At 48.8% G+C, this 23,930-nt stretch overlaps 1 protein-coding gene and 1 long non-coding RNA gene across 2 annotated transcripts in view; one reads left to right on the top strand and one right to left on the bottom strand.

Annotated features, from left to right (window-relative positions):
* Positions 1 to 12,165: 12,165 nt before the first annotated feature.
* LOC309871163 lies at positions 12,166 to 14,438 on the bottom strand. The gene is made up of 2 exons (XR_014315066.1): positions 12,617 to 14,438; positions 12,166 to 12,561 (listed from the first exon to the last, which is right to left on the bottom strand). It is a non-coding gene; the product is annotated as an uncharacterized lncRNA (long non-coding RNA).
* The window catches only part of HK2 (hexokinase 2), a 61,005-nt gene continuing 50,238 nt past the window's right edge, over positions 13,164 to 23,930 (top strand). Inside the window, exon 1 of the mRNA XM_082743845.1 lies at positions 13,164 to 13,831. Coding sequence (XP_082599971.1) covers positions 13,769 to 13,831 — 63 coding nt within the window. The 5' untranslated portion in view covers positions 13,164 to 13,768. The remainder of the gene's footprint in view (positions 13,832 to 23,930) is intronic.

Below are 23,930 nucleotides of genomic sequence, written 5' to 3'. Positions count from 1 at the left end.
GCTGATGAGAGTGTGCTATGCAGTGAACATCAGTGAGCCCTTTGCATCTGGGATCCTTTAAAAAATTAAAAGTCAAAATGGAAGACTACTGGCAGAGCTCACCATTTGGTGTGGACTTCTTGAGACAGGTCTCCCATTGTTGGGTGGGTTCCATGGGAAGTGATGACAGCTCAAAGAGGTGGTGGCCGGCTCTTTCCAAGGAAGACTGGGAAGTACAGGACAGCCCCATCTCAGGGATATTTCACTCCCTGTGACTAAAAGTGAGCTCTCAAGGCACGGCCATTACCTGGAAACTGGTTAGAAATGCAGACACTCGGGTCTCACATCAGATCTGCTTCAGCAGAGTCTGACTTTTAACCAGATCCCCAGGTGATTAGAATAAATCATTAAAATTTGAGAACCTCTGCTCTAGGACATGGTTTGGCAAGTGGAAGGTTGCTTAGTGTCCAGTGCAGCTCAACCTACTGAGCCAACTCATTGTCCCCCCATGGTGGGTCATCACAGCTTCAACAGCTAAAGGGAAGCCGTTCTGAGTGGAGACAGAATTTACAATGTAACCTCAGAGAATGTGCCCAGAGCACAAACAAGGTGGAGACTGCCACACTTGGACAAGTCAGGAAGCTACGAGGTTAGGGTGTTTGGTAGTTGTCCATAGGTTAACTGAAGCCTCCCAGGATTCTGCAGGACTTGGAGAAGAGAAGAGAACTATGATCCAAGTGCCCAAGAGGGCAGTGGAAGAGGAGTGACCAGGATGTCCATCAAACGTGAAAGGCCTGGGGTGACCCAGCTAGAGACCAGGAGTCCTAAAAGGAGTGGAACTTTTACTCAAGGGTAAAAGCAACGTTGGCATTGGGACTACCAATATCATCTCCCAACCCTCGGGTCTGAGATGTGAGAGAGGAGAAGCCTCTAGAGGAGAGCCAGGGTCAGGTAAGGCCCAAAGGTGAAGGACACATTCTATGGAGAAGCCAAGGGTGCAAGGGAGTTTGTTTGGTGCAAAATTGGGGCTCCAGAAGACACACTGTGTTGGGATGTGAAAAGAGAAGTAGAAGATCAGACTGGAGAAATACAGGGAGGAGATGGAGGGCACAAAAGATGGGAGGTGAGTTATCATTTTGTGAACTGTGTCAGTCAGGATATAACAGTCTCTACTACTGCAACAGATGACCCCAAATCTAAGTGGCTTAAATGGTGGTTTCTTGCTTATACTACTTGTTCATTACGGGTTGGTGTGGACCCTGCTCCATGTCCTCCTTACCTAGGGATCTAGGATGATGGAGACTGTCTGTCTATGCTTCCATGATAGTCAGAGCTCAATTTTTTTAAAAAAATTTATTTATTTATTTAAGAGAGGAAGAAAGAGTGTGCACAAGTCGGGGGTGGGGTAGAGGGAGAGGGAGAAGCAGGCTCCCCACCGGGCAGGGAGCCCGATGCAATGCGGTACTCCATCCCAGGACTCTGGGATCATGACCCAAGCCAAGGCAGACACTTAACCAACTGAGTCACCCAGGAGCCCCTAAAGCTCAATTTTTGTGTGTGCACTTGCTGGAGTATTCATTAAACAAAGCAATTCACATGACCACCTCTGAATTTAAAGGGACAGGATGTGCAGTCCTACCATGAACCTGAGGGAAAACGAGAAATATTTGGTGACTAGAACTAATGATTACCACATGTAGTGACTAACTTATAGGGGTGTGAGTGAATGAATCTGCCTTTAAGTTTCAGAAAAGAACTCTGGGACAGTTCTGTTGGCATGCAAGCCTGCTGCCATCCACTGGAGGGTGGCTGAGTCCTGATACACCAGGAATCTGTGCCTGTTCCATGGGCATGAGTTAGTTCTTGAGATTTCCAGAAGTGTAGGAATCAGAAATCTACACAGACATATGCAGTTGTTGGGATAGCATGTTAACCCTGCTCTTTGCTCTGAAAAGTTGGTCTTTGTAATGAATGGTTTTGTTTTCAGGCCAGAGAGATATTGGGTAAATAACTGTCTCAGCAAAAAACAAAGAACAGGGATATATTGTTCTTCTGGGTGTTTCAGCTGATACTTTAATCTTGACTCCCTGAACTCCCATGTCTCCTTGAGATACCAGCCAATGTTGCAAGTAGAAGCAGCCAACCTCACATTTTCCCTGATTGCTAAAATTCTACCAATAGTAAAGTCATACCTCCCTCTTTGAAAAGATTTAGTGAGCACATTTGTAATGCTCTTCGATTGACCAGTGAGCAAATGTCCTGTGGCCATCTTAAGTGCCTCGCCTTCTAGTTCTGCAGAAATATGCATATTAAATCAAGAATGTTAGGGGGTACGGAAGTGGATGAAATAGGTGAAGGAAGTCAAAAGGTACAAACTTCCAATTATAAAATAAATATCATGGGATGTAATATACAGCATGGTGAGTATAGTTAATAATATTGTATATTTGGAGGTTGCTAAGAGAGTAGATATTAAAAAGTTCTCATCACAAAGGAAAAATTGTGTGGTGATAGATGTTAACTTATTGGGGTGATCATTTTTTTTTGATGTACACAAATATTGGATCATTATGTTGTACGCCTGTTTTATGTCAGTTATATCTCAATAGAAAAATTTTAAAAAGAATATTAACCTCATTGGGTTCTAGAACTGTAGATCCATATAATTTATTGTGATTAAACCACTGATTTTGAAATTCTCCATTTGGATTACTCTGCAGGAAATTGGTACAGGAGCCCAACACCTATGATGTAGGGAAGTTTGGTCAGTTCTTCTCTGTGTAAAAACTCTGCTCTTTTAGCCATCACGTGACTAAGAGAAGGTGACCCTGTCTTTAGCTGTAGGGTGGACCCTGATTAGTCTCAGGCAGGGTGTCTCAGTCTTGACACTATTGACATTGAGCCCAGGGAATTCTATGTTGTCGGGGCTGTTGTGTGTAGGACAGGATGTTGAGCAGCATTTCTGCCTGTAGAACCCCAGCTACCATGGAAACAACTCAAAGTGTCTCCAGATATTGTCAAATGTATCCTGGGAGGAAAAGTGCACGGCTCCAAGCCATGGGTGTAAGCCAACCATGATAATCCATTCTTCTTTCTAGATAGCTGGCAGAAGAATGGATATGTGACCATTTGGCTAATGAGATGGGGGGGGGGGGGAACTGCAGGAGGGTTTGAGGAAAAGTTTTCTTCCTTATAAAAAAGAGACCCAGGGGGCACCTGGATGGCTCAGTGGGTTAAGTGGCTGTCTTCTGCTCAGGTCATCAGACCAGGGTCCTGGGATAGAGTCCCATGTGGAACCCCCATTCCCATTGGGCTCCCTGCTCAGCGGGGAGTCTGCTTCTCCCACTTTCTCTGCCCCTCCCCCGGCTCATGTGCGTGCTCTCTTCTCTCTCAAATAAATAAAATAATCCTTTAAAAAGAGAGAGAGAGAGATAGAGACCTGGGAGGAAGCAGTTCCTTTCCCTTTCTCTGGATTTTGCAGTTTGTAGCTGAAATGCAGGCAATATTGTATTCGTCTCACTACCAGCATGAAGATGAAGCCAACTCAGGAAGCCCGGAGCTCCTCAGAGAAGAAGCTCAGCCCACCCTTGGGTGGCTTTTTATTTGAAACAACAAATACTTTTTTGTTGGAGCCTGAGTGTTCTGTTCCTTGCACCTTAAACCATCAAACTGGCAGAGAGAGAGGCAGCGTCCTTGCCCATTCAGACCAGGACAGGTGCCCTCTTAATTAAAAGTAATACATTTCTCATCATCGAAGTGACAGGAGGTCAGGAGTTTACTTGGGTTCTTGGCAAGTTGATAAGAAAACTGAGCACCTACTGTCTAGAGGGGAAGAATGAGGCAGCTAAGAAGAGAAGGACTAGATAGCCCTGACCAGGAATGGTTACAAAGATCAGAGAAGTAAGTGCAAAGGGATAGGGCTTAGTGAGTGGAGGAGTCAGACTTGGATACAGATTTACCCTGACCAAGATGAAAATTTACCCCGACCAAGAGCCCAGAGTCTTGCTACAGCCATGGTCTCTACTGTTGGCTGCACAGTGGAATCACCTCAGGAGCTTTAAAAATATCGATGCCTGTGCCCTACCCACGCATATCCTGGTATAATTGGACTGGGGTGTGACCTGGGCATCCTTTTTTTTTTTTCTTTTAACTTAAGATTTAAAATTTTTTTTTGGTGGATTCAGGTGTCCCTGTGTCCTTTTTACTCTTATTGTGTTGCCTTTGCAGCAGGCTGGCTGGGTTGGAGCAACTGGGTGGGGGCGGGGAGGATGGTGTGCCCGCAGCCCCAGCCAAGAGGGTCGGGTTTTGGCTTCATGCAGGATAGAAATCAAACTTGAGCCAAGAGGAAGTGAGAGCAGAGTTTACTGAGACACAGAGAAAGCAGATACAGACAGAGCATCCGGGATACTCAGAAAAGAAAGAAAAGCGTGTCTGGTGTTTGCGTGGGGTCTGGGTTGTGTGTGTGTGTGTGTGTTTTTAAGATTTTGTTTATTTATTTGACACAAAAATAGAGAGAGGTCACAAGTAGGCAGAGAGGTAGGCAGAGAGAGAAGGAAACAGGCTCCTCGCTGAGCAGAGAGCCTGATGCGGGGCTCAATCCCAGGACACCAAGATCATGACCTGAGCCAAGGCAAAGGCTTTAACCCACTGAGCCACCCAGGCGCCCTGGGTCTGGGGTTTTTATGGAGGATTGTAGTTTGATGCAGATGCGTTCTCAGGTGTCCAGGAACATAGACGAGCATTGAGGTGTCCTCCATGTCACTTCTGCCCTGGAACCACGGGTCTTGGTGAATTAGAGGTCTTAGAAAATGTTCCTGATGGCCCCACCTGGTCACCCCTTAAGATGTGCTGTCTTGTGCTGGAAAACTCCAAAGAAATCATTAACTCCTTAACCTGTACAAGGAGGACCCACATTACCTGTTTCATGAGGCGTGTGTATGGCGGGGGAGGGGAGGGGTGTAGGTCCTAGCAAGAACAGAATCAGGAAAAGGAGCAGAAAAGCAGTTTTTCACGGGCTCCCTTTTCTCCTTTCCTCCCTTACCTTTACACCAGTAGATTCTTCTCTTAACTTCATCCTGTTTTTTTGTGAATAGATTGTACTCGTACTTGGTACAGGTACCTGTCTTCCTGTCACTCAGTTTCCACCTAGAAGATAGTTTATAACTCTGTGTAGGTATATGTTTATTTTATTTTCAGTTCCTTTTTATTTGACAGGACTTTGTATGCATACTTTCTACATCTAACACTTTTGACTTCACTGTACCTTACAGATTGTTCTATGCTTATACTTTGAGAGCATCTTCTCCTTTTTTATATGCAGCCAAGATGTTCCATGGTATGGATATGCCTTACTCTACCTAACCAGTCCCCAAGCGATAGGATTTAAATTGGCCCCAGCCTTGCTTTGACAATGGATGTCCCAGGGAATCACCTCACACGGCATGTGTAGGCTTACCTGTAGAAAAATGGGCTCTCTGAGTCAATGGGCCAGTGTACTTGGGATTTATGGAGAGTGTCATGCGGACCTTCTGGAGGCTGTGTTTCTTCATCCATAATATGCTAGGAGGGGGCGCCTGGGTGGCTCTGCTGGTGAAGCGTCTGCCATTGGGATCAAGCCCACATGGGGCTCCCCACTCCTCTCCTTCTGTGCTTGATCCCTCTCAAGGAAATAAATAAAATGTTAAAAAAAAACACAATACGCTAGGAGAAAGAGCACCCTTGTTCTTCACGGTAAGGTGTATTATCATTGTTTGATTTGTGCCAACCTGATGTGTGAGAAATGGCCTATCAGTATCTTTTATAGGCGCATTTTCCCCATTCTGAGTAACGTTAATAATTTTTTCATATATCAAATAGCCATTTGCTCCCTTCCTGTGAACTCTCTGTGTTCTTTACCCAACGGTTTTTTATTTCCTTTTCTTATTAATTTGAAGAAGCTCTTTATATAATAGAAAAATGAGCCTTTTATGTCTGATCTGTATTTTTGTCTAGGTTGACTTTTGATTTTACATAATGGATACTCTTTTAAGGGTCTTCTCTCTCTTTTTAAAAGATTTTTTTTATTCTTTAGAGAGAGAGAGAGTGCAACCATGAGGGGAGGAGGGACAGAGGGAGAAGCAGACCCCTGCTGAGCAGGGACATGGGTCTCTTCTCTTAGGACATTTCGATTTTTGTCTCTCTCAGAAAAGACTCCACCGCTCTGACATTAGAAAAAGCTAATGAACAAGCTTCTTCCTGTGGTTTCCAGAATTTGGGAGGAAAGTCTTGTTTGCATTTCCATATGAATGTTATAATCAGCCTGTTTATGTTAAAAAATCCATTATTTCAGTTGGGCCGTATTTAAAGTCTACAAGTTTACATAAGACAAAATGAAGTTCCGTGAAGCCATGGTGCACCTCCCTCCTTGTACTAGTCAGCCTCCCAAGTTTCTTGTACGTTTATTTAAATTCCTAGACATTTTGCCTTTTTGTTCACTATTACAAGGGAAGAAAAGATGCCATTAACATCTGTTGATTGTTTATATGGCATCAGGATTTGTAAAAGTTCTCTAAATGATTCCTCTTTTTTTTTTTTTTTTAAGATTTTATTTATTTATCTGTCCCAGAGAGACAGCACAAATGGGGAGCAGCAGGGGAGGAGGGAGAGGCAGAATCCCCAGGAAGCAGGGAGCCCGATGTTGGGCTGGATCCCAGGACCCCGGGATCATGACCTGAGCTGAAGGCAGACCCTTAACCAACTGAGCCACCCAGGTGCCTTTTCTAGATGATTCTAATAGAGTGGCTACAGCAGGGTGGGAAGTGGGCATGCAGAGAGGGCCCTGAGCTGTAATCCAGGAAAGCATTCTTTGTCAAGGCCATTGTTTAGAATTGCCAGTCCATGATGATAATAAAAACCCAAACTGATGAAAGGTTTTACTATTATTTATACATTCGCTATGGCAAGGTACCCCTTGCTGTCTGTACCCAGGGCCAACGGTCTCCACGCCTCAGCACACCACTCTTCCCAAAAGCTGCCAAGGGTGAGAATCACCGGCTTAGTCTTTCCTGTCCTCACCCCTCCCATTTCATTTCATCATCTCTCATATTCTGCTTGAGCTACCTCTTACCTTTCTCACTTCTTTCACTTCTGTGACCTTTTGCCAGAAACCTTGTAGAATCTTTCCCCCGCATCTTGCCCCAGGACTCTGATCTTACTCCCCACCAATCTGTCCTCCACGTTGCTTCTACCCCAGGTGCAGACGCGGTGCTAATACTTGCCTTTTTGCTGAACCCTCTTGCCTACCTGCCCAACCTTCCTCTTGCCATTCCCCACTGACCAGTGGCTCTCTAGACCAGAGCACTGCATGTCATCTGAAACATGGCAGTCTCCCATGTCCCTGAGACTCTGCATTCACTATTTCTGACATCTGGAATTTTTTATTTATTTATTTATTTATTTATTTATTTATTTTAAAGATTTTATTTATTTATTTGACAGACAGAGATCACAAGTAGGCAGAGAGGCAGGCAGAGAGAGAGGAGGAAGCAGACTCCCTGCTGAGCAGAGAGCCCCATGCGGGGCTCGATCCCAAGACCCTGGGATCATGACCCGAGCCGAAGGCAGAGGCTTAACCCACTGAGCTACCCAGGCGCCCTGAAATTTTTTAAAATCATCAAGTTCTTACTGCATAGAAAGCTTGATGTTATGAGTGATGAGTTTAGGAAACTGGTATTCGGGATCTACTATTACTGGGTCCTGAACTAGATTCCATCTCGTGATTTCCACTTTGCAGATAAGGAAACTGGAGCTCACAGAGGCGGAAGACCACATGGTGTTCCCATGTGAGTCTCAGCATGCCACCGTGCTTTTTAATGCTTTTGATATATTTTGGATTTTTAGGAAGCCAATTTGTTTAAGGGCCCTTTAAACTTCACGATGTAGCCTATTTAGTGACTGCTGGGTGTGGTGGATGTTTGCCAAGCTTCGGGCTCCTGTAGCCCAGTTTTCCCAGTTATGACTCCTGACTCCTGGGGTTGCTTTCCCAGCTTCCCTTGCGGCTAGGGCATGGGCACATGCCCAAGCTCCAGCAACCAGCTGCGAGATGTTAGTTTGGATGTGAACACCATAAAGGAGGTGCTGTGCGGAATTCCTTCTAGCAAGGACACTGAGAGACAGATACCCAATTGTCAAAGGTGGCTGTGGCTTGTCCTGGCTAATCTTGCGTCCAGCATCAGCAATGTGGGCGCGACACCTGAGCCCAACGGCCAGAGCAACGGCATTTCCACTGGCAGAGTTTGACGGCGTCACTTGGCCATCGCTCTTGAGTGGCAAGCCTGTCAGCCTGATTCTCCGGCCATCCTAAAGATTTTGAAAGAGACTAAATAGTTCTCCATTAACTCTTTTTCTGCTTAAACTATCTTGAATAGGTTCTTTTTGCAAACCTGACAGATAAAATGAGGTTGTGTATCTTGTGGCTTCCATTTTTCTATTTTAACTACTTTCAATACCACCTCCCCCCACTCTCCCAAATTCACACATTGTGATTGAAAGATGAGAGATCATGGAGGTCTTTAGGACCCAGTGTTAAAGATAACATAGTGTCAGGAGTCTTAAATATTTACGTTCAGGGAAGGCCCACCCTCCCTCTTAAAATCTATGTAATCCCATCACTAATAACTTGCTTCAAACTTAAGATATCCTAGTTAGAGGGACGCCTGGGTGGCTCAGTTGGTTAAGCAGCTGCCTTCGGCTCGGGTCATGATCCCGGCGTCCTGGGATCCAGTCCCACATCGGGCTCCTTGCTCAGCAGGGAGCCTGCTTCTCCCTCTGCCTCTGTCTGCCATTCTGTCTGCCTGTGCGCTCTCTCTCCCTCTCTCTCTGATAAATAAATAAAATCTTTAAAAAAAAAAAAGAAATCCTAATTAGAGAAAGGAATATTTGGGAGACAGAGGTCTTTTGCCCTGCCTCTTCCCAGGACAGCTGCCTAAAAGCTGATGGCCAGGTTCGGGTCTGTCCTATGTAAGGCCAGAGCCAGCCTGTGAAAAAGCTGACATTTATATCCATCAGACCACCCTTGGCCCACTCTGGCCTGCGGCTCTGTCTCTTCCTCTGAAACTCCATCACACAGAAACACACACACACATGTTTGACTCTCAGTGATAGACTTTTCCATTCTCCCATAATTGTTTTATGTGTTGGCTTTGTACCTCTGATTAAACAATTAATCCCTCAGGGCGACAAGAACCACATCTTGTGTTTCTTTTATAATTTTTACAGCACTGAACAGATTGTCCTGAACATTGTAAGGGTTTGCTTAATAAATATTCGCTTGATTAATTTCTCTCTTGGGGCTTTGAGGGTAAATGACATGGGTGTCTCATTCTTTTTTTTTAAGATTTTATTTACTTATTTGACACAGAGAGAGAGAGATCACAAGTAGGGAGAGCGGCAGGCAGAGAGAGAGGAGGAAGCAGGCTCCCTGCTGAGCAGAGAGCCTGATGCAGGGCTGGCTACCAGGACCCTGAGACAATGACCTGAGCTGAAAGCAGAGGCTTAACCCACTGAGCCACCCAGGCGCCCGGTGTCTCGTTATTCTTAAATGTGTGTGTGTGTGTGTGTGTGTGTGTGTGTGTGTGTGTGTGTAAGAAATAGAGAGAGAGAGATCTGAGAGTCAAGAAGTCATACACTCCAGGCATGGCATTTAGAGCTAGAAAAGTAGAAGACCCAAGACACAAGTCTCAGCCTTGTGTGTAACTTAGCCTTAGTTTGTCATGTATAAATTGGGGCTTATAACAATATCTACCCTACTTCCTGGAACTGGGGCCTACAGAAGACATTATGTGTACTTAAGTCACTTTGTGATTGTTATGGGGTTTATATGAAATGGGACCAGAGAGGGGAGTGGGGAAGAGGCTCTAAAGTCAGTGTACAGAAAAGGGATCATAGCCGACATGACCCATGGGGTTTGGTCCCACCCTCCTAGGGCCAACAGGAATTTTTTTTTTTAAAGATTTTATTTATTTATTTGTCAGAGAGAGAGAGAAAGAGAGAGAGAAGGAGAGAATGCATATAAGCGGGGAGAGCAGGCAGAGGGAGAAGCAGGCTTCCTGCTGAGTGGGGAGCCCAGCGTGGGACTTGATCCCATGACCCCGAAATCATGACTTGAGCTAAAAGATGCTTAACCTACTAAGCCTTGGGGCCAACAGGTTTTATAGTGCTGGACTTCCAAGTATTTCCAGGTAGCAGGCAACCTCCTCTTGACAGCTCACTCCTAGCCCAGGGGGTCAATTCTACCTGACTTTAAAACCTCTAAACCTGTAGCCTGACACCTTGTCTCACCCCCACCTTGGTTCAGGCCTTGGTCCTACCTGACAGCTTAGGCCTCTTTCTGTCTCTGGTCTCTAATCCCCCCACCCCCACCCTGGAGCACAGCTATTGACCTAAAAAAACAAATCTGATCACATCCCTTCTCTAAGAAGCTCTGTTGGATATATATATATATCTATATATCTATGGTGTTTATCTAAAGAGGGAAGCCCAGCTGTTTTCAATCAGATGAGAGATGTTGGGTGTTAACTAGGAAAGATCTAGAGGTGGATAAGATTAGACAAATATTACATGAAACTATGAACTCTTTCTGTGTGTGTGTGTGAGTGATTATACAAAACACGAACAATAATTATTTCTTTTTTTTTTTTTTTAAAGATTTTTACTTGTTAGAGGGAGAGAGAGAGCACAAGCAGCAGGAGCAAGCAGGCAGAGGGAGAAGCAGACTCCCCACTGAGTGAGGAGCCCGATGCGGGACTTAGTCCCAGACCCCTGGGATCAATAACCTGAGCCAAAGGCAGAGGCTTAACCAATCGAGTCACCCAAGCATCCCAAACCATGGGTATTTCTAAAATTTCTCCTACTCATTTAGATATTCAACAAATATTTATTGTGTGCCCACTGTTTGCTGGACACCATTCTAAGCACTGCATGTATGAGGGAACAAAACAGATACAGATCTTACCTTCTCAGAGCTCACAGTCTAGCATGGAGAGAAAGAACAATAGGAAAGTCAGTAGGAAGTCAATCAGGGTCACAGGAGAGTGACTAGAGGAACCACTTGAGATTAAACTGATCAGAAGAAAGTCCTCTGAAGAAGAGTTGATATTTAAGCTGAGTCAGCGGGACACAGATCTGGAGAAGGATATTCTAGACAGAAGAAAAACAAAGAGTAAAGGCCCTTGGATGGGAAACAAGTTTGGCATTTTTGAGGACAGCATGCCCGTGTGAATGCCAAGCAGGGTACTGGGGAAAGTAGTATGGGACGGGATGAATGCCAGCAAAGGCTATAGCATATCATTGTCAGGATTTTGAATTTTATGGTAGGATTAGAAACCATTAGATAGATGGCTTGGAGTGAGGGAGGGAGAGAAGGCATGAATGGAAGCAGAGGCAAGGTAGGCTGATGTGGTATTGGCTCTGGCCGAGTTGCTGGCAGCTTGCGTCCAAGCCGTCCAAGGACATGGAGAGAAGTGGTCACTTACAGGATTTATTTTATGGGTCAGATAGATGGCTTGCTGATGGACTGACTGGTAATGAGGGTGAGTGGCCCGAAGGAATTAAGGATGACTTAGGGTGGGTGGTGATGTCATTTGCTGAGACAACTGGGAAGGGATAGATTAGGGAAGAAAAGTTGCGTTTGGCTTTGGACATGTTGAGTGTGAGACGCTAGTCATTCAGTGGCGATGACAAATGGTTGCTGGAGAATTGAGTCTGGAGCTCCTAGAGAGGTCCTTGCAGTAGATTTCCATCTGTGCATTACCTGCAAGGAGTCATGAGGCTGGGAGGGATCACTCTGGGAGAGAGCATAACCAGATCCGAGGGTGGAGGACAGCCCGGGTGTACTCCCGCATTTGCAGGTCAAGAAAACAGGGTCTGAGGAGCCTAGGGATACCAGAAGGGTGGAGCTTCCCCAGTTCCCACTGAGGAAGGTGTTTCCAGACGCAGGATGTGGTCAACTGTGTGTGGGCATCACCAGAAGTAGAGTAAGACAAGGGTGGAAAGGGGATAAGAACACAGGATTTGGCCACAGGTTAGGACATTATGGTGAGTGTGGCAAATGCAGTTTGGGACGCAGGCCTGACTGGAGTACAGGGAAAGAGAGGCGTGAATGTATAGTTGGGAAGGGTACGTAGCTTTCAAGAAGTTTTGCTGAGAGGCTGGATCATGGATGTTTTTTATTTTGTCTGTATATTCCAGACATGAACATATATTACTTACATAATACTATAATAATGTATACAGTGCAGATAGCACCTGACTGTTTATGAGAGGAGAAGCTCCTCAGTAGAACACAAAGCCTTTCATCTACCCTCCCCGGTGACCTCTCCAACCCCAGGCTTGCTCCTTTCCATAAGCACCAGTCCCCTGCCTGCATCAGTCTGTATTTCATTCTTGCCAGCTGCCACCCATATACCAACTCAGTCTGGTGCCAGACATTAGCTGTGGCGGGACCTCCCCCTCCTCTCAGCATCTGTAAACCACCTCACCCCACATATGTCCAGGATCATTCCAGTACACACTTATCACCCAGCCCGTCTCACCCACGCGTCCGACCTACGGATAAACCTCTTTTCCTGCCCTTTACTTCCCCAGGCTCTTAGAGCGGTACAATAGGAAAATAGGGAAAAAGAATTGGGCTTAAAGTCAGACGGGTGTGCGGATTCCTTCCCCCATCTGCCATATAGCTATGGGACTCTGGGGAAGTCTCTTAACGGCCCGTGCCTCGAGTTCCTCATCTGTAAAACGAGGTTAGTAAAACCCACACCCTATCCGTTTTGTGATGCCTGGTATAGGGCAAACAGTAGCTGCCGTGGCGCCTCAATTTTGCTTCAGCGCTGCACCCCGCTGAGCCACGATAGGTGAGGACTAAGATGTTTCAGAAATGTGACCCAGCATTGGGGGCCCCTCACATGACCCCGAGATACTAGACGGTGTCCCTGTCCCCCGCACAAGGCACGTGCCGGTCGGGTGACCCGTCTTTCCAGTCGTCCCACACGCCGGGTCTGTGATCACGCGCCCCCCACCCATAGCTAAGCCTGACGCGGCGGTGGCTCATGCGCCTTTCCGCCCCAGCCTCTAGCCACGGACCACACGTCCCATCCCAGCCGCCCGGCCCCGCCCCCTGCCCCGGGCGCGCCCCTCCAGTTTCCCGGCTCGGGTGTCGGAGGGGCCGCGCCCGCGGGCCGTGCGCACGGATTGGCTGCGCCGCGGCGGCGGGCGGCCCGTGGGCACACACACCCTCCCCGTGCAGCCAATGGGCGTGCGCGCGTCACTGACCGGGAGGCCCGCGAGCCGGCAGCCCCTCAATAAGCCACATTGTTGCACGAAACTCCAGAGCAGGAGTCCCCGGCCGCCGCTACCGCCGCGGTGTCATCAAGCGGAGAAGCTCCGTGGGCCAGAGCAGCGCGCGTGTGAGCCGTAGAGATCCGCTCGCCCAAGTGAGACCGGACGGAGATTCTGCCCAAGTTGAGCCTTTACTGATCCTCTGGCGAAGTTAGCGCCTTGGCGGCGGGGCAACCCGACACGTCGCCAGCAGTGATTTTTGGGCGCCTTCTAGCAATCAGGACTCCCCAAACCTGTTTACAGAGACCCTAGACTTTCTAGCTGGGCGTGCCATCGCCTTCTTTTTGTGCCGTCCGGATTCACTGCTCCCGGCCGGGCCCCCAAGCCCAGATACAAAGCGGTCGGACCGCGCTGTCCTCCTCCCCCGCACGCGCTCCAACCTCGGTTTCCCAACTCGGCGCCGTCGGGCCGCGGCAGGATGATCGCCTCGCATCTGCTCGCCTACTTCTTCACGGAGCTCAACCATGACCAGGTGCAGAAGGTAAGTAAGCGCTTGCAGGGGCGGCTGGCTCGCCATTGGCAAAGTTGTGTGGTCCCCGGCCCTCACTCTGGGGTCCCGGCCGGCCGGGACTCTCCTCCTTGACCCTGCGGGGAACCACTTCCTCTCCATTCGGGGTCGAGGACGCGGAAAAAGTCAGGGCTGCCGGGAAACTCCTGGGCGCGAGGAGCCACGTCCGCTAGGCACGGGCAGGCGTGTGCGCGCGTGCGAGGCGCCTGGGCTCGCGCACCGCGCGGCGCTCTGCCTTCCAGCCACCCTGCGCGCGCTCGCGCTTTTTTTTTTTTTTTTTTTTTTTTTTCCTACCACTGGAGGGGCGGGTCTCCCGGCACGTAGTCTGAGACTGCGGGTCCCACGTGGGAGGAACCCCTCTCTCGCTGCCGGAGTTCCGGCCAGAGCGCGTGGGGGGAGAATCGTGGCTGGTGGGGGGAGGCTCTGCTGCCACGTGGGACTGCGCGGGGTCTCCTGTGCCAAAGGATGGCGTTCTGGGGACGTGCGGTTCCCCTCGGCGTTCCTCAGGGCCTCGCGGAGGTGCGCTTGGGGAGAGGCCGATCGGGAAAGGATCCGGGACAGCAGCCGAGAAACTCCGCCCGCCGTGCCCCCTCCCCGGAACTGAGGCGCCCGGAACTGAGGCCCCGCGAGGGGCGTACATTTACCCACAGACGTGCCCCGGGGCGGCCGGGCCCTGAGTACCCCGCGCCAGCCTCCAAGTAGGGGGCGAACTTTGGTTAATACTTCTGGTGCTCCTAAAAGTTACACGAAGGATCCCCCAGTCTACCCCCGCTTCCCGCTTTGCTGTCTTCTTTGAAAAGTTTTCGGTAGGCAAACGAGCTTTTTCCTGTCCGAGACTCGGACAGGTCTGCCCACCTCGCTGTCGGCAGCCCCCCGCCCCCGCCAGTGCTCTCGGGCTAGGTCATTTACATAAGAAAGAGCTTCGGGCCCCGCCGGGAGCCAAGTTCTAGGTGCCTCCGGGTATGGGGTGGGGGTGGGGCTGGGCCTGAGGCGCTATCACTCTGCCGAGCACTGGTTTCTGTAATAGCCGGGATTTCAGGGTTGGCACCTGACCCTGGACCTCAGCTAGGACTTGAGAAGAAGGGAGGGGTTGAGGGAGAGTGGGGGTGTCCAGAGCTGTGAGGCAGTGGCAGCGTTGTTTAATTACATACTTGAAATTTCTGTGTCTTAGAGGGAACACATTTGGGGTAGTGTCTTGACATAATTGTTGGGTGATGCGACCTGCTCGTACTCCCCTTCTGGGGATTCTGAGAGCAAAGGAGAGGGTGGTGGGTTACCTTCGTGGTGTTTTTCAGAGCCGTAGCAGATGAACCCCCCAATAAAACATGGCAGTACTTAGCCTCAGACTGGAGGAGAGAGGAGAGGGCCGCTGGTTTTGAGTTCATTTACTCTGCGTATAAAGGACTGTTGCTCTCTCATTCCTGGGATGTGGCTCGGCTCTGCGCTTGAATTCAGTTTAAGAATGTGTCTGTGAGCCGGCAGGATCTTGGCAACTTCTTTAGGCTTCTCTGCCCAAGAAGTGAGTTAACCCTTGGGGAAGAGTCATCCCTTGGCAAATCCTAAAGTAGGAAATTGTAGGATTATTAATCCAGGGGAGGTCTTGGTTGTGTATCACTCCAGGACATTTTAATTCCTTTACTAATTTACTCTCCCCTAATCCAGAGGAAGGAGGCTAAGACTCGGACTGTCTAGGTATGGTTGGGAGTCATCACTTTGGTCCCAGGGTGGAGAGAGCATAAGCCAGGGTATCTGGAAATGAGTTCTAATCTGTTTTGTGATTTATTAACCACAGGACCCTGAACAAGTCACTTTGCCTCTTTGGACTGTTGGTTTCTTTTTGTAAAACAGGAGTGACAGCAGCAGCCTTGTCCACTTTAGGGGGTTCTGAGGATAAAGCCGGGTAATGTAGCCTTGTCTTTTTTGTAGGCGGCCCTTACATACACTTACAGCTTCATTTTAGCCTGTGAAGGTCTGGGTGGACTCTGGGTGTATTTCCTCTAAATCACCGATGGGGGCAGAATAGAGTCAGGCCTTTAATTTACCTGGTGTCAGAACCTGGGATTGGCCTCCAGGCTTAGGTGAGCAAAGGGGTTTGATTCCACCTACCATTCTGTAGCAAGTAGGAAGAGAATCAGAGAATATTTTGGAAGTATCTTTTCTTCTTTTTAAGTAGACTCCACTGCATACCCAGTGTGAAACCCAATGTGGGGTTTGAACTCATGACCCTGAGATGAAGACTCTCAGCTGAGTGAGACATCCCAGTATCCCTGGAAGCCTCTTTTCCAGTTCTGCTACAAGGATGAATTAGAGAAGGGTGAAGTTTGAGTTTAATTTTAGAGAGTCTTTTGAAAAGGTCTGGATTTGGACTCTTCTGAAATCCCCATTATCTTGCCTATTCTGGGTTGTAGTCTGAGGCATGGAAAACTTAGATGCACTTAGCCACAACTAGCCCCCTCACTCCCCCCAACTTGTCTTCTGATGCACAAGTCCAGTGTTTTGTACCATTAGCAGGAGAGTAAGAGTTATTTGCTCACATTTGCTGATTGACACTTTGAAACTTGAGAGCAAACACATCGGCATTTACTGTGTGCCAGGCCCTGGTTTAAGTTCTTTATGTTTGTTAGCTTATGTTCACAACAGTTTGACAAAGCAGAAGCAGTTTTTATCAGCATTGCTGTCTTACTGGTAGGAACAAAGGCACAGTAACTTGTCCAAGGTCACTGGCTCTTGTTGTAAGAGCTGGGAATTGAAGTCTTGCTGTCAGGCTCGAGAGCCCCATGCTCTTGACCACGCTCACCTGCTTCTGGGAACAAAAGTGGACTCCATCCTGGCCCCTGTCTGCATTCACTCTGGATGCTGGCAGCACCGTCACCCAGCATGCCCAGAAATGCAACTAGCTCTTCTCTTGCTTACATTAATGGCACCAGTACTCTCTGGCTCTTCTGGCTGGGAGCTCTGGACTCATTTCATTGACTTTCCTTTCTGATCGCTACACATTTGTCAACCTGTCTGGCTTAATTCAGAGGCCTCCTAGGGTTTCTCTGTTTCCAGTCTCTTTCTGGAGAGAGACTAGAACATTTCAGAACCCTTTTTTAACACTGCATACTGAAGGCCCGTTGACCCCTCCATGTTCTCTACCTCATTCCCTGAGGACTTGCATCACCATTCGTTAAATGCCATGCTCTTCACACAAAGCACCTTTGCCCTATCATGGCTTTTTTTTTTTTTTTTTAATGGGAGTTCTCATGACCAATTTTTTTTTTTTCTTGTTTTTCTTTTTCAAGATTTGAGAGAAACAACAGCATGAGTAGGGGGAGGGGAAGAGGCAGAGGGAGAAGCAGACTCTCCACTGAGCAGGGAACTAACCCCACGCAGGGCTTGATCCCAGGACCTTGAGACCATGACCTGAGCCAAAGGCAGGTGCTTAACCGACTAAGCCACCCAGGTGCCCTATCATGGCATTTTTGTAGTCCCACCATACATCAGACTTGGTAGTTTTCAGTTCTGGTTCCTTCCTCGGGGCAGGGAGAGTTCTGGCTGCTCACCTTTGTAGCCACAGTTTCTGGCCACCGATGAGGTGCTCAGTGAGTGTGAGGATGAGGGAGGAATCCTTCCTCGAGACAGAAGCTGAGCAAGGGCTGCAGGAAGTGGGGGGGAGTGAAAGGCACATTGGGGGATTGCTAGGACAGGGCTGAAGGGGATGGGTGGATAGAGGGGCATAAAGAAAGGCCTTAGCCTCTACTTTCATAAAGGCTGGAAGCTGATCCTGATCCTGAGGCTGATTCTGAGGAGCAAGGGAGGGAGGGTTTCGGCGACATAGGGAGGGTGAGGAGGGTTTCCTCTCTTCCAGCAATCAAGGCTCTCCTCTGGGTGGAGAGATAGTGTTTTTTTTTTTTTTTTTTTTTTAATCTGTTCTAACCATAAAAGTCAAATGAGGTATGCATGCCTTCCTTTAGCCATTGGCCAATGTTTTTTTTAACATGCATGGACTGGTGACATACTCTCACTCCAGTTATGGAACAGAGATAGCTTGCTTGGGCACCTGTCCCTGTTCAGTGAGGGGTGGATTTCAACTCTGGACTTGGGAGGGGGCAGGGAGTATCTTGGAAGCCAAAAATTCAGCAAAGCCCCCGAGAGTCAAGAAAGATAAGAGTTTTAATGTTTTTTGAGAGCTTAGTGTGGGTACCAGGTCCTCTGGCTATGATGTGGGAAACTGAAACCAAGACACCTTCCAGTTGACTGGTGAGATAAGGCAGTAAGTAGTCAAGAGACAGTGAGGAGTGGCAGACCTTAAGGGAGCCGTGCTTGGTATCCCTTGAGTACCTATGATGTGCCATGAATCTTCTGGTAAGGGTTAAAGTACCAAGAGTTAGCTACTGATCACAACCTTAACTAAGATTATTTTTGACCGACTCAGTGGACATGGACAGGTACAGTTTCTCATTTGTTCAGTGTGTACATAATACTTAGCATCCTAATACTGTCCCTTCCCTGCCCAGAAGCAGCTGATGGTAGTAGGAATATTTTGTAGCTTTTGTTAACCATCTTTTTTTTTTTTTTTTAATCACCAAATTTCGATTTCAGAGAGTGATAGGGAAGTACTTTTCTTTACCATCAAAGTAATTAAAATTCCCTCTGAGGCTCCTCAGAGCCAACTTTTTTCTCTTTCTTTTTTTTAAAACATCACTTTTCAAAGATGACCATTTCCAGCACCCTGAGGAGTTGGAGGGCAGTTAGGGGCCCTTTTCCAGGGGAAATCAAAACAACACAAACCACAACCGTTTTCTCAAAACCTGGCAGTCAGACTAAGGAGATCTGATACACTAAAAGATCTCAGGAACCCCAGAAAACTGACTTCCTTTGTTCAGATATTTCTTTCAAAGATGACTCCTGATAACGGTTCCTCATTATCATTGTTGAGTTGTGAAGTCAGCAAGTTTGGTTTGTTTTCCAGCACTGTGTTGTCTGGCTTTCCCTTTCCAAAGCAGTGGGGGGGGCGGGGGTGGGGAGGGGTGGGGGTGGAGAGCAGATTAGATCCCAGAGTTCTTTGCCTGCGTCTTAATATCGCAGGTCAGGGGTCATAGGCCTTGCTTCCTTACGCTGGAGGGGCTGTTGCTGCTCACTCCTGAAGCAGGTCTTCCACCCTCACCACTCTTGGCATCTTGGGCCCTGTGATCCTTTATGAAGGGCTGTCTGTAGCCCAACCCTATAATAAAGAGCCAGAATTCTCACCCTATCTCAGACTGTAGGGGCAAAACCTGTATTCTGTTTTGTTTTGTTTGTTTTGGTTGCTACTACTTTTGAGCTGTAGTTTTCAACTGCTAGCAATTTTGCCCTCCAGTGGATTTGGTAATGTCTGGAGAACTTTCTGTCTGTCACCATTTGGGTGGGTGTGGATGTTAGATTGCTGCCTCAAGTAGGTAGAGGCAAAGGAGATACGCCGTCTTACAGTGCCCAGGACAGCCACCGTGCAGCAAAGACTTTTTTGGCCCCAAGTATCTGTAGGTTGAGAAACTGCATCAGAAGAAAGAACACAGTTCATCCCGCCCTTCAGTTTTATGGCGCATTGTTCCTGCTCACCCAGCTAGTTAATAGTAGCTGTAACTAGGACCTTGGCTCTCAGCTCACAGCGTGCCAGGTCCTGGGACAGTCACGGTAGCACGTGTTCTTGAACAAAAGATGCATTTGAGATGAAGTCGCAGACCACTGCAGTCAGCAGATGTCTGTGCCCCCTGGCCAAAGGGTGGGGTACCTGGGTTACCAGGGCAGGTAGTGAGTGGGAGGGAAGTTGGCTCAGCTGTCCCCAGGAGAATCTTCCCCTGGTTGTTGCTGGGATTGCCATGGAGGCCAGGCTTCCGTCAGATTTCTGAACACCACAGGCGGGGGAGCTGGCAGAATGTGGGTCCAGGAGCCACTGGCGCTGGGGACAGAGGACAGGGGCCCGTGATCCTCACTGAGGGCCAGTCCAGCGGTCACATTGGGAGAGGTTGTAGGGTGAGTGAGAGAGCCAGTCTCCCAGCATTGAATCCTGGCTTATATAACCGGCTTTGTGAACTTGGGTCAGTTAATTTAACCTTTCTAGGCCTTGGAGAGTTTTTGGATAACACCTTAATAGGGTTACTGTAGGGATTAAAGAGTAAATATATGTGAAGCTCTTACAGCATTGCCTGACACGTAGTCGTCAACTCTTTATGTATTAAATATTAGTACATGGAGAACTACATCCATATAGTAACTATACTCTTAGATGAAAGGGGCCCTGCTTTTTCCCCAAGGGCTTGTAGGACATAATGGGTTCTGGAACATTGTCTCCATCTGTCTGATGTCGCATTAGAGGAGAAGACAGGGAGGGCAGAAGGATGGAAAGTTCCTGAAGCTGAGGAGTAAGGAAGCATCCTCACTGCCCTCCCTGTCTTCTGAAACTGTTTCTTTTTCTAGGCTTGGGAGGGCCATCCTTAAGTTCTTTCTCTGACTTGCTTTCCTTTGGGTCCCGTGGGAAGTAGCCTCCCCAGTGGAGGTGGGAGGGGTGGGTGTCTCTGGGATGCCACGATCATTGTACCAGAGGCTGAAGCATCCTCAGTAGAAGGCGTGACTGATCACAGCAGTAGTTCTGCCCTTTTCACTGTAGAAACCTAGTCCTCCAGTCCCTCTCCAGTCCCTCTCCCACAGACCAAAGGCGCCCAGGGCATTGCTGAGGCCACTTATGCTGCATTTGGCCAGTGAGATGCCTGCTTAGTCTTCCTCACATCTGCCCCAGATTCTGCCTTTCCCCTGGGGCAACTGGGGGTGGGGGATATCCTGGGCTGTTGAGTCCCAGGACCAGGTCATGGTAGGTTTTGGTCTCACTGACCCCTGGAGTTTGAAGGAAACCATAATTCCCACAGTTTTCGGCAGATCAGAAGAAGGGGCCCTGGCTGTCTTGGGTATCAGCAGAGAGCTCTTTGCCCCTCATACGGACTCCAGGCTGTCCAGTGTGGCCCCTCCAACACTTCCCTTCCCCCATCCCTGTATAGGCTTTGCCTCGTCCAAACCCAGTTGGGAAGCCTTGTTTCCCTGAGATGCAGCCCTCTGTTAGGGTGGCTGTACTTTTTGCGCTTTGTCTGTGGGTCTCTAAGCCTGACCTTCCTTACTTGGAAGGACCTTGGTCAAAACCTTGGAGTTAACTTAAGAGTGAGTCAGGGCCGAGAATCTGGCCCTTGGTGCCTCCCAGCCAGCCTTCGTGACTCTCCTTGCCTTAGCTCAGTGGTTCTACCTGAGAGGTGTGGTTGGTCCCTGTTCTTCTTCTTCTTTTTTTTTTTTTTTTTAAAGATTTTATTTGTTTATTTGACAGACAGAGATCACAGTAGACAGAGAGGCAGGCAGAGAGAGAGGGAAGCAGGCTCCCTGCTGAGCAGAAAGCCTGATGCTGGACTCTGATCCCAGGACCCTGAGATCATGACCTGAGCCGAAGGCAGTGGCTTAACCCACTGAGCCACCCAGGCGCCCGGTCCCTGTTGTTCTTGAAAGACCTTACTCCTAGACTCTTCCTTCTGGCGTCTCCATACTGTCTGATAAAGGAATGGAGCCAGATAGGCCATCAGAGTTAAATGAGGGCACACGAAGCTGCCACTTTTCCTTTTTCCCATTTGAGAGACTTCCTTCTCCTGCTTCCTGCTTCCTTCCACATTTTTCTCAACCCCTTGCCATGAAGCCTTCTAGCCATGTCTCATCAGTTCCATCCCCCATTCTGCAATTTCTCAAGCTCTTAAAATAACCAGCACTACTAAGTGCTGGGCTCCGTGTATACTTAAAATAACCAGCACTACTAAGTGCTGGGCTCCGTGTATACTTAAAATAACCAGCACTACTAAGTGCTGGGCTCCGTGTATACTCTCTAACTCAGGCCATCCTTCAGCAGCCCTCCCTGGTAGACATTATTAGCTATTATTCAGATGAAGACACTAAGGCATAGAAAGGGACAGTACCTTGGTCAAAGGCAAGCCTGAATTCAGTCTGACCCCAGAACCCAGGTCCTTAATCCCAGCATGGGGCTGCCTGGAACAACTGGAGACAGGCCACTTGTATTTCATTTTCATGGGGCTGTGAGTCAGGTGTCAGTTGGGAAGGGACCTTTGGATTATCTAATTCCAGTCCTTCCATTTTATAGATGAGGAAACCAGGTGCTGTGTACTAAGTGACCAGCCCAGGTTTATATAGGGCAAGCCCCAGAGCAGGAACCCAGTTTCTTGGTCCCTATTTCCCTTTTGGCACCAACTGTGCGGCATGAGCTCTTCTCATCAGTCAGGTGTGGGCTCCCTAAGAACAAAGGCAGGATTTGCTTTGTGGTCTGAACCTAGAGTAACCCTGTAATTTGTCCAAACTGGGCCACTTTTTTGAGAATAAAAGGGGACACTCTTAATACTTGGGCTGCTACCTCAGCGTAAACTGAGATTGTCCTGGGCAAATTGGGATGTATGGGCTGTCCTGCTTCTGGTGGGGTGGTGGGGGGGGGGGCGACTGGGAAGGTCTGGGGCTGATGTGGGGCCGAGGGCCAGATGTGCGGGGGTTTGGTATGGCGGGTGGACGCTTGGCAGCAGGCGGGAGTGGGGAAATCAGCTATCCCTGTGCAGGAGGCTCAGGAGGCTCAGGGGGTAGACTCTGGTCCCCTGGCATGGGGCTGTTCGGGGAGGCAGAGTTTGGCAGCAGGCGGGAGTGGGGAAATCAGCTATCCCTGTGCAGGAGGCTCAGGAGGCTCAGGGGGTAGACTCTGGTCCCCTGGCATGGGGCTGTTCGGGGAGGCAGAGTCAGACCCTTAGGGGACCTGGGTGACCAAATAGGACAGTCATACAGCTGGAGAGAAAACCCTGCTGCCGCCAAGGTCATGTGCAGTGAGGGCTCAGGCCTGAAGAACAGGGTCAGGCTCTGAGCTCCTGGGCATTCTGAAATGGCCAGCTCTCCCCTTCACCCCGGTTACTCTCCCACCCCTTCGGCACACCCATAGCCCCTTATAAGTGACCATGACCTAGGCCTTGAGCACCTACTCTCATTACTGAGATAACTGCTGACACCACAGACGTAAATTTGGGAGCATGTATGTAGTTGGTGTCTTTAGTCCTCTGGGACCAGTGAGGGCAGGAGACAGAAGGTGTCAAAAGTATGTTGGCAGCTGGGAATTTGGGAGAGGCCATTTGTGCTGGGCCCTGAAGGGCAAAGTGGGAGTTTGTTAGGCCAGAGGATAACATTGTAGGTGTGGGGTTAGCATACACGCACATGCAACCTTTCTGAGACGCTACTGAGAATTGTATTGATGCCTGCGTGATTTCAGTGATTATAAATCTGTATTTTATTACTGTGAAAGAAACTGCCTCTCTGCCCTTCCCCTCAGTTTGTAATTACTTGCTGACGTATTTGCCTCCTACCAGTAGACTGTGCCCCTTGCAGGCAAAGACTGGGCTCTCCTTTCCCCTGGTGCCCTCAGCCCCTGGCCTGGGCCCACTCCGTTTAGCACTCACGTCCATTTTGGGTCAGTGAACTGTGCTGGGGTCATGTACATCTGAGACATAGGATTGCACAGCTGCCCCCTAGCCGGCCCAGAATGTCTGAGTATAAGAGGCTCCCAAGACCCATGTCCCAGATGCCCATCTTCTGGACCCCTGGCGGGTGCTGCTGCCTGAGGTCGGTCTGGCTGCAACTCCAGGCAGCTGAGGCAAGAACTGGAAGAACTGGAAAGCCTATGACTCACCAAGGTGCAACAGGATCCTGGGGGAGTGGCCTGTGGGCCTCCTAGGTCAGCTTCACACTTCCCAGGCGCCCCAGGCTCACTGGGGCTGGTGAGCGCAGGGTGCGTCAGCTTGCAGCTTGAATCTCCTTGAGGTAGCCTGGTGGCCCTGGCGGGCTCCTTCCTTTCTGGTCCCATCTGAGGAGAGTGTTGTGGCAGATCTGTTACTTTTGGGCAGCTGCCTTTCAGAGGAAGGAACCTTACAGAATCGAGGATCTGCTGTGTCTTGCCCTCCTCAGTTTATCTTTTTCTTTTCTTTCACTTTCTTTTCCTTTTTTTTTTTTTTTAAATCGGAAACATCTGGCCTTGGCTTGG

The sequence above is a fragment of the Mustela nivalis genome (genome assembly GCF_964662115.1).
Source record: "Mustela nivalis genome assembly, chromosome: 8".
Lineage (NCBI taxonomy): Eukaryota > Metazoa > Chordata > Mammalia > Carnivora > Mustelidae > Mustela > Mustela nivalis.
This window is presented reverse-complemented; position numbering and strand designations above follow the sequence as displayed.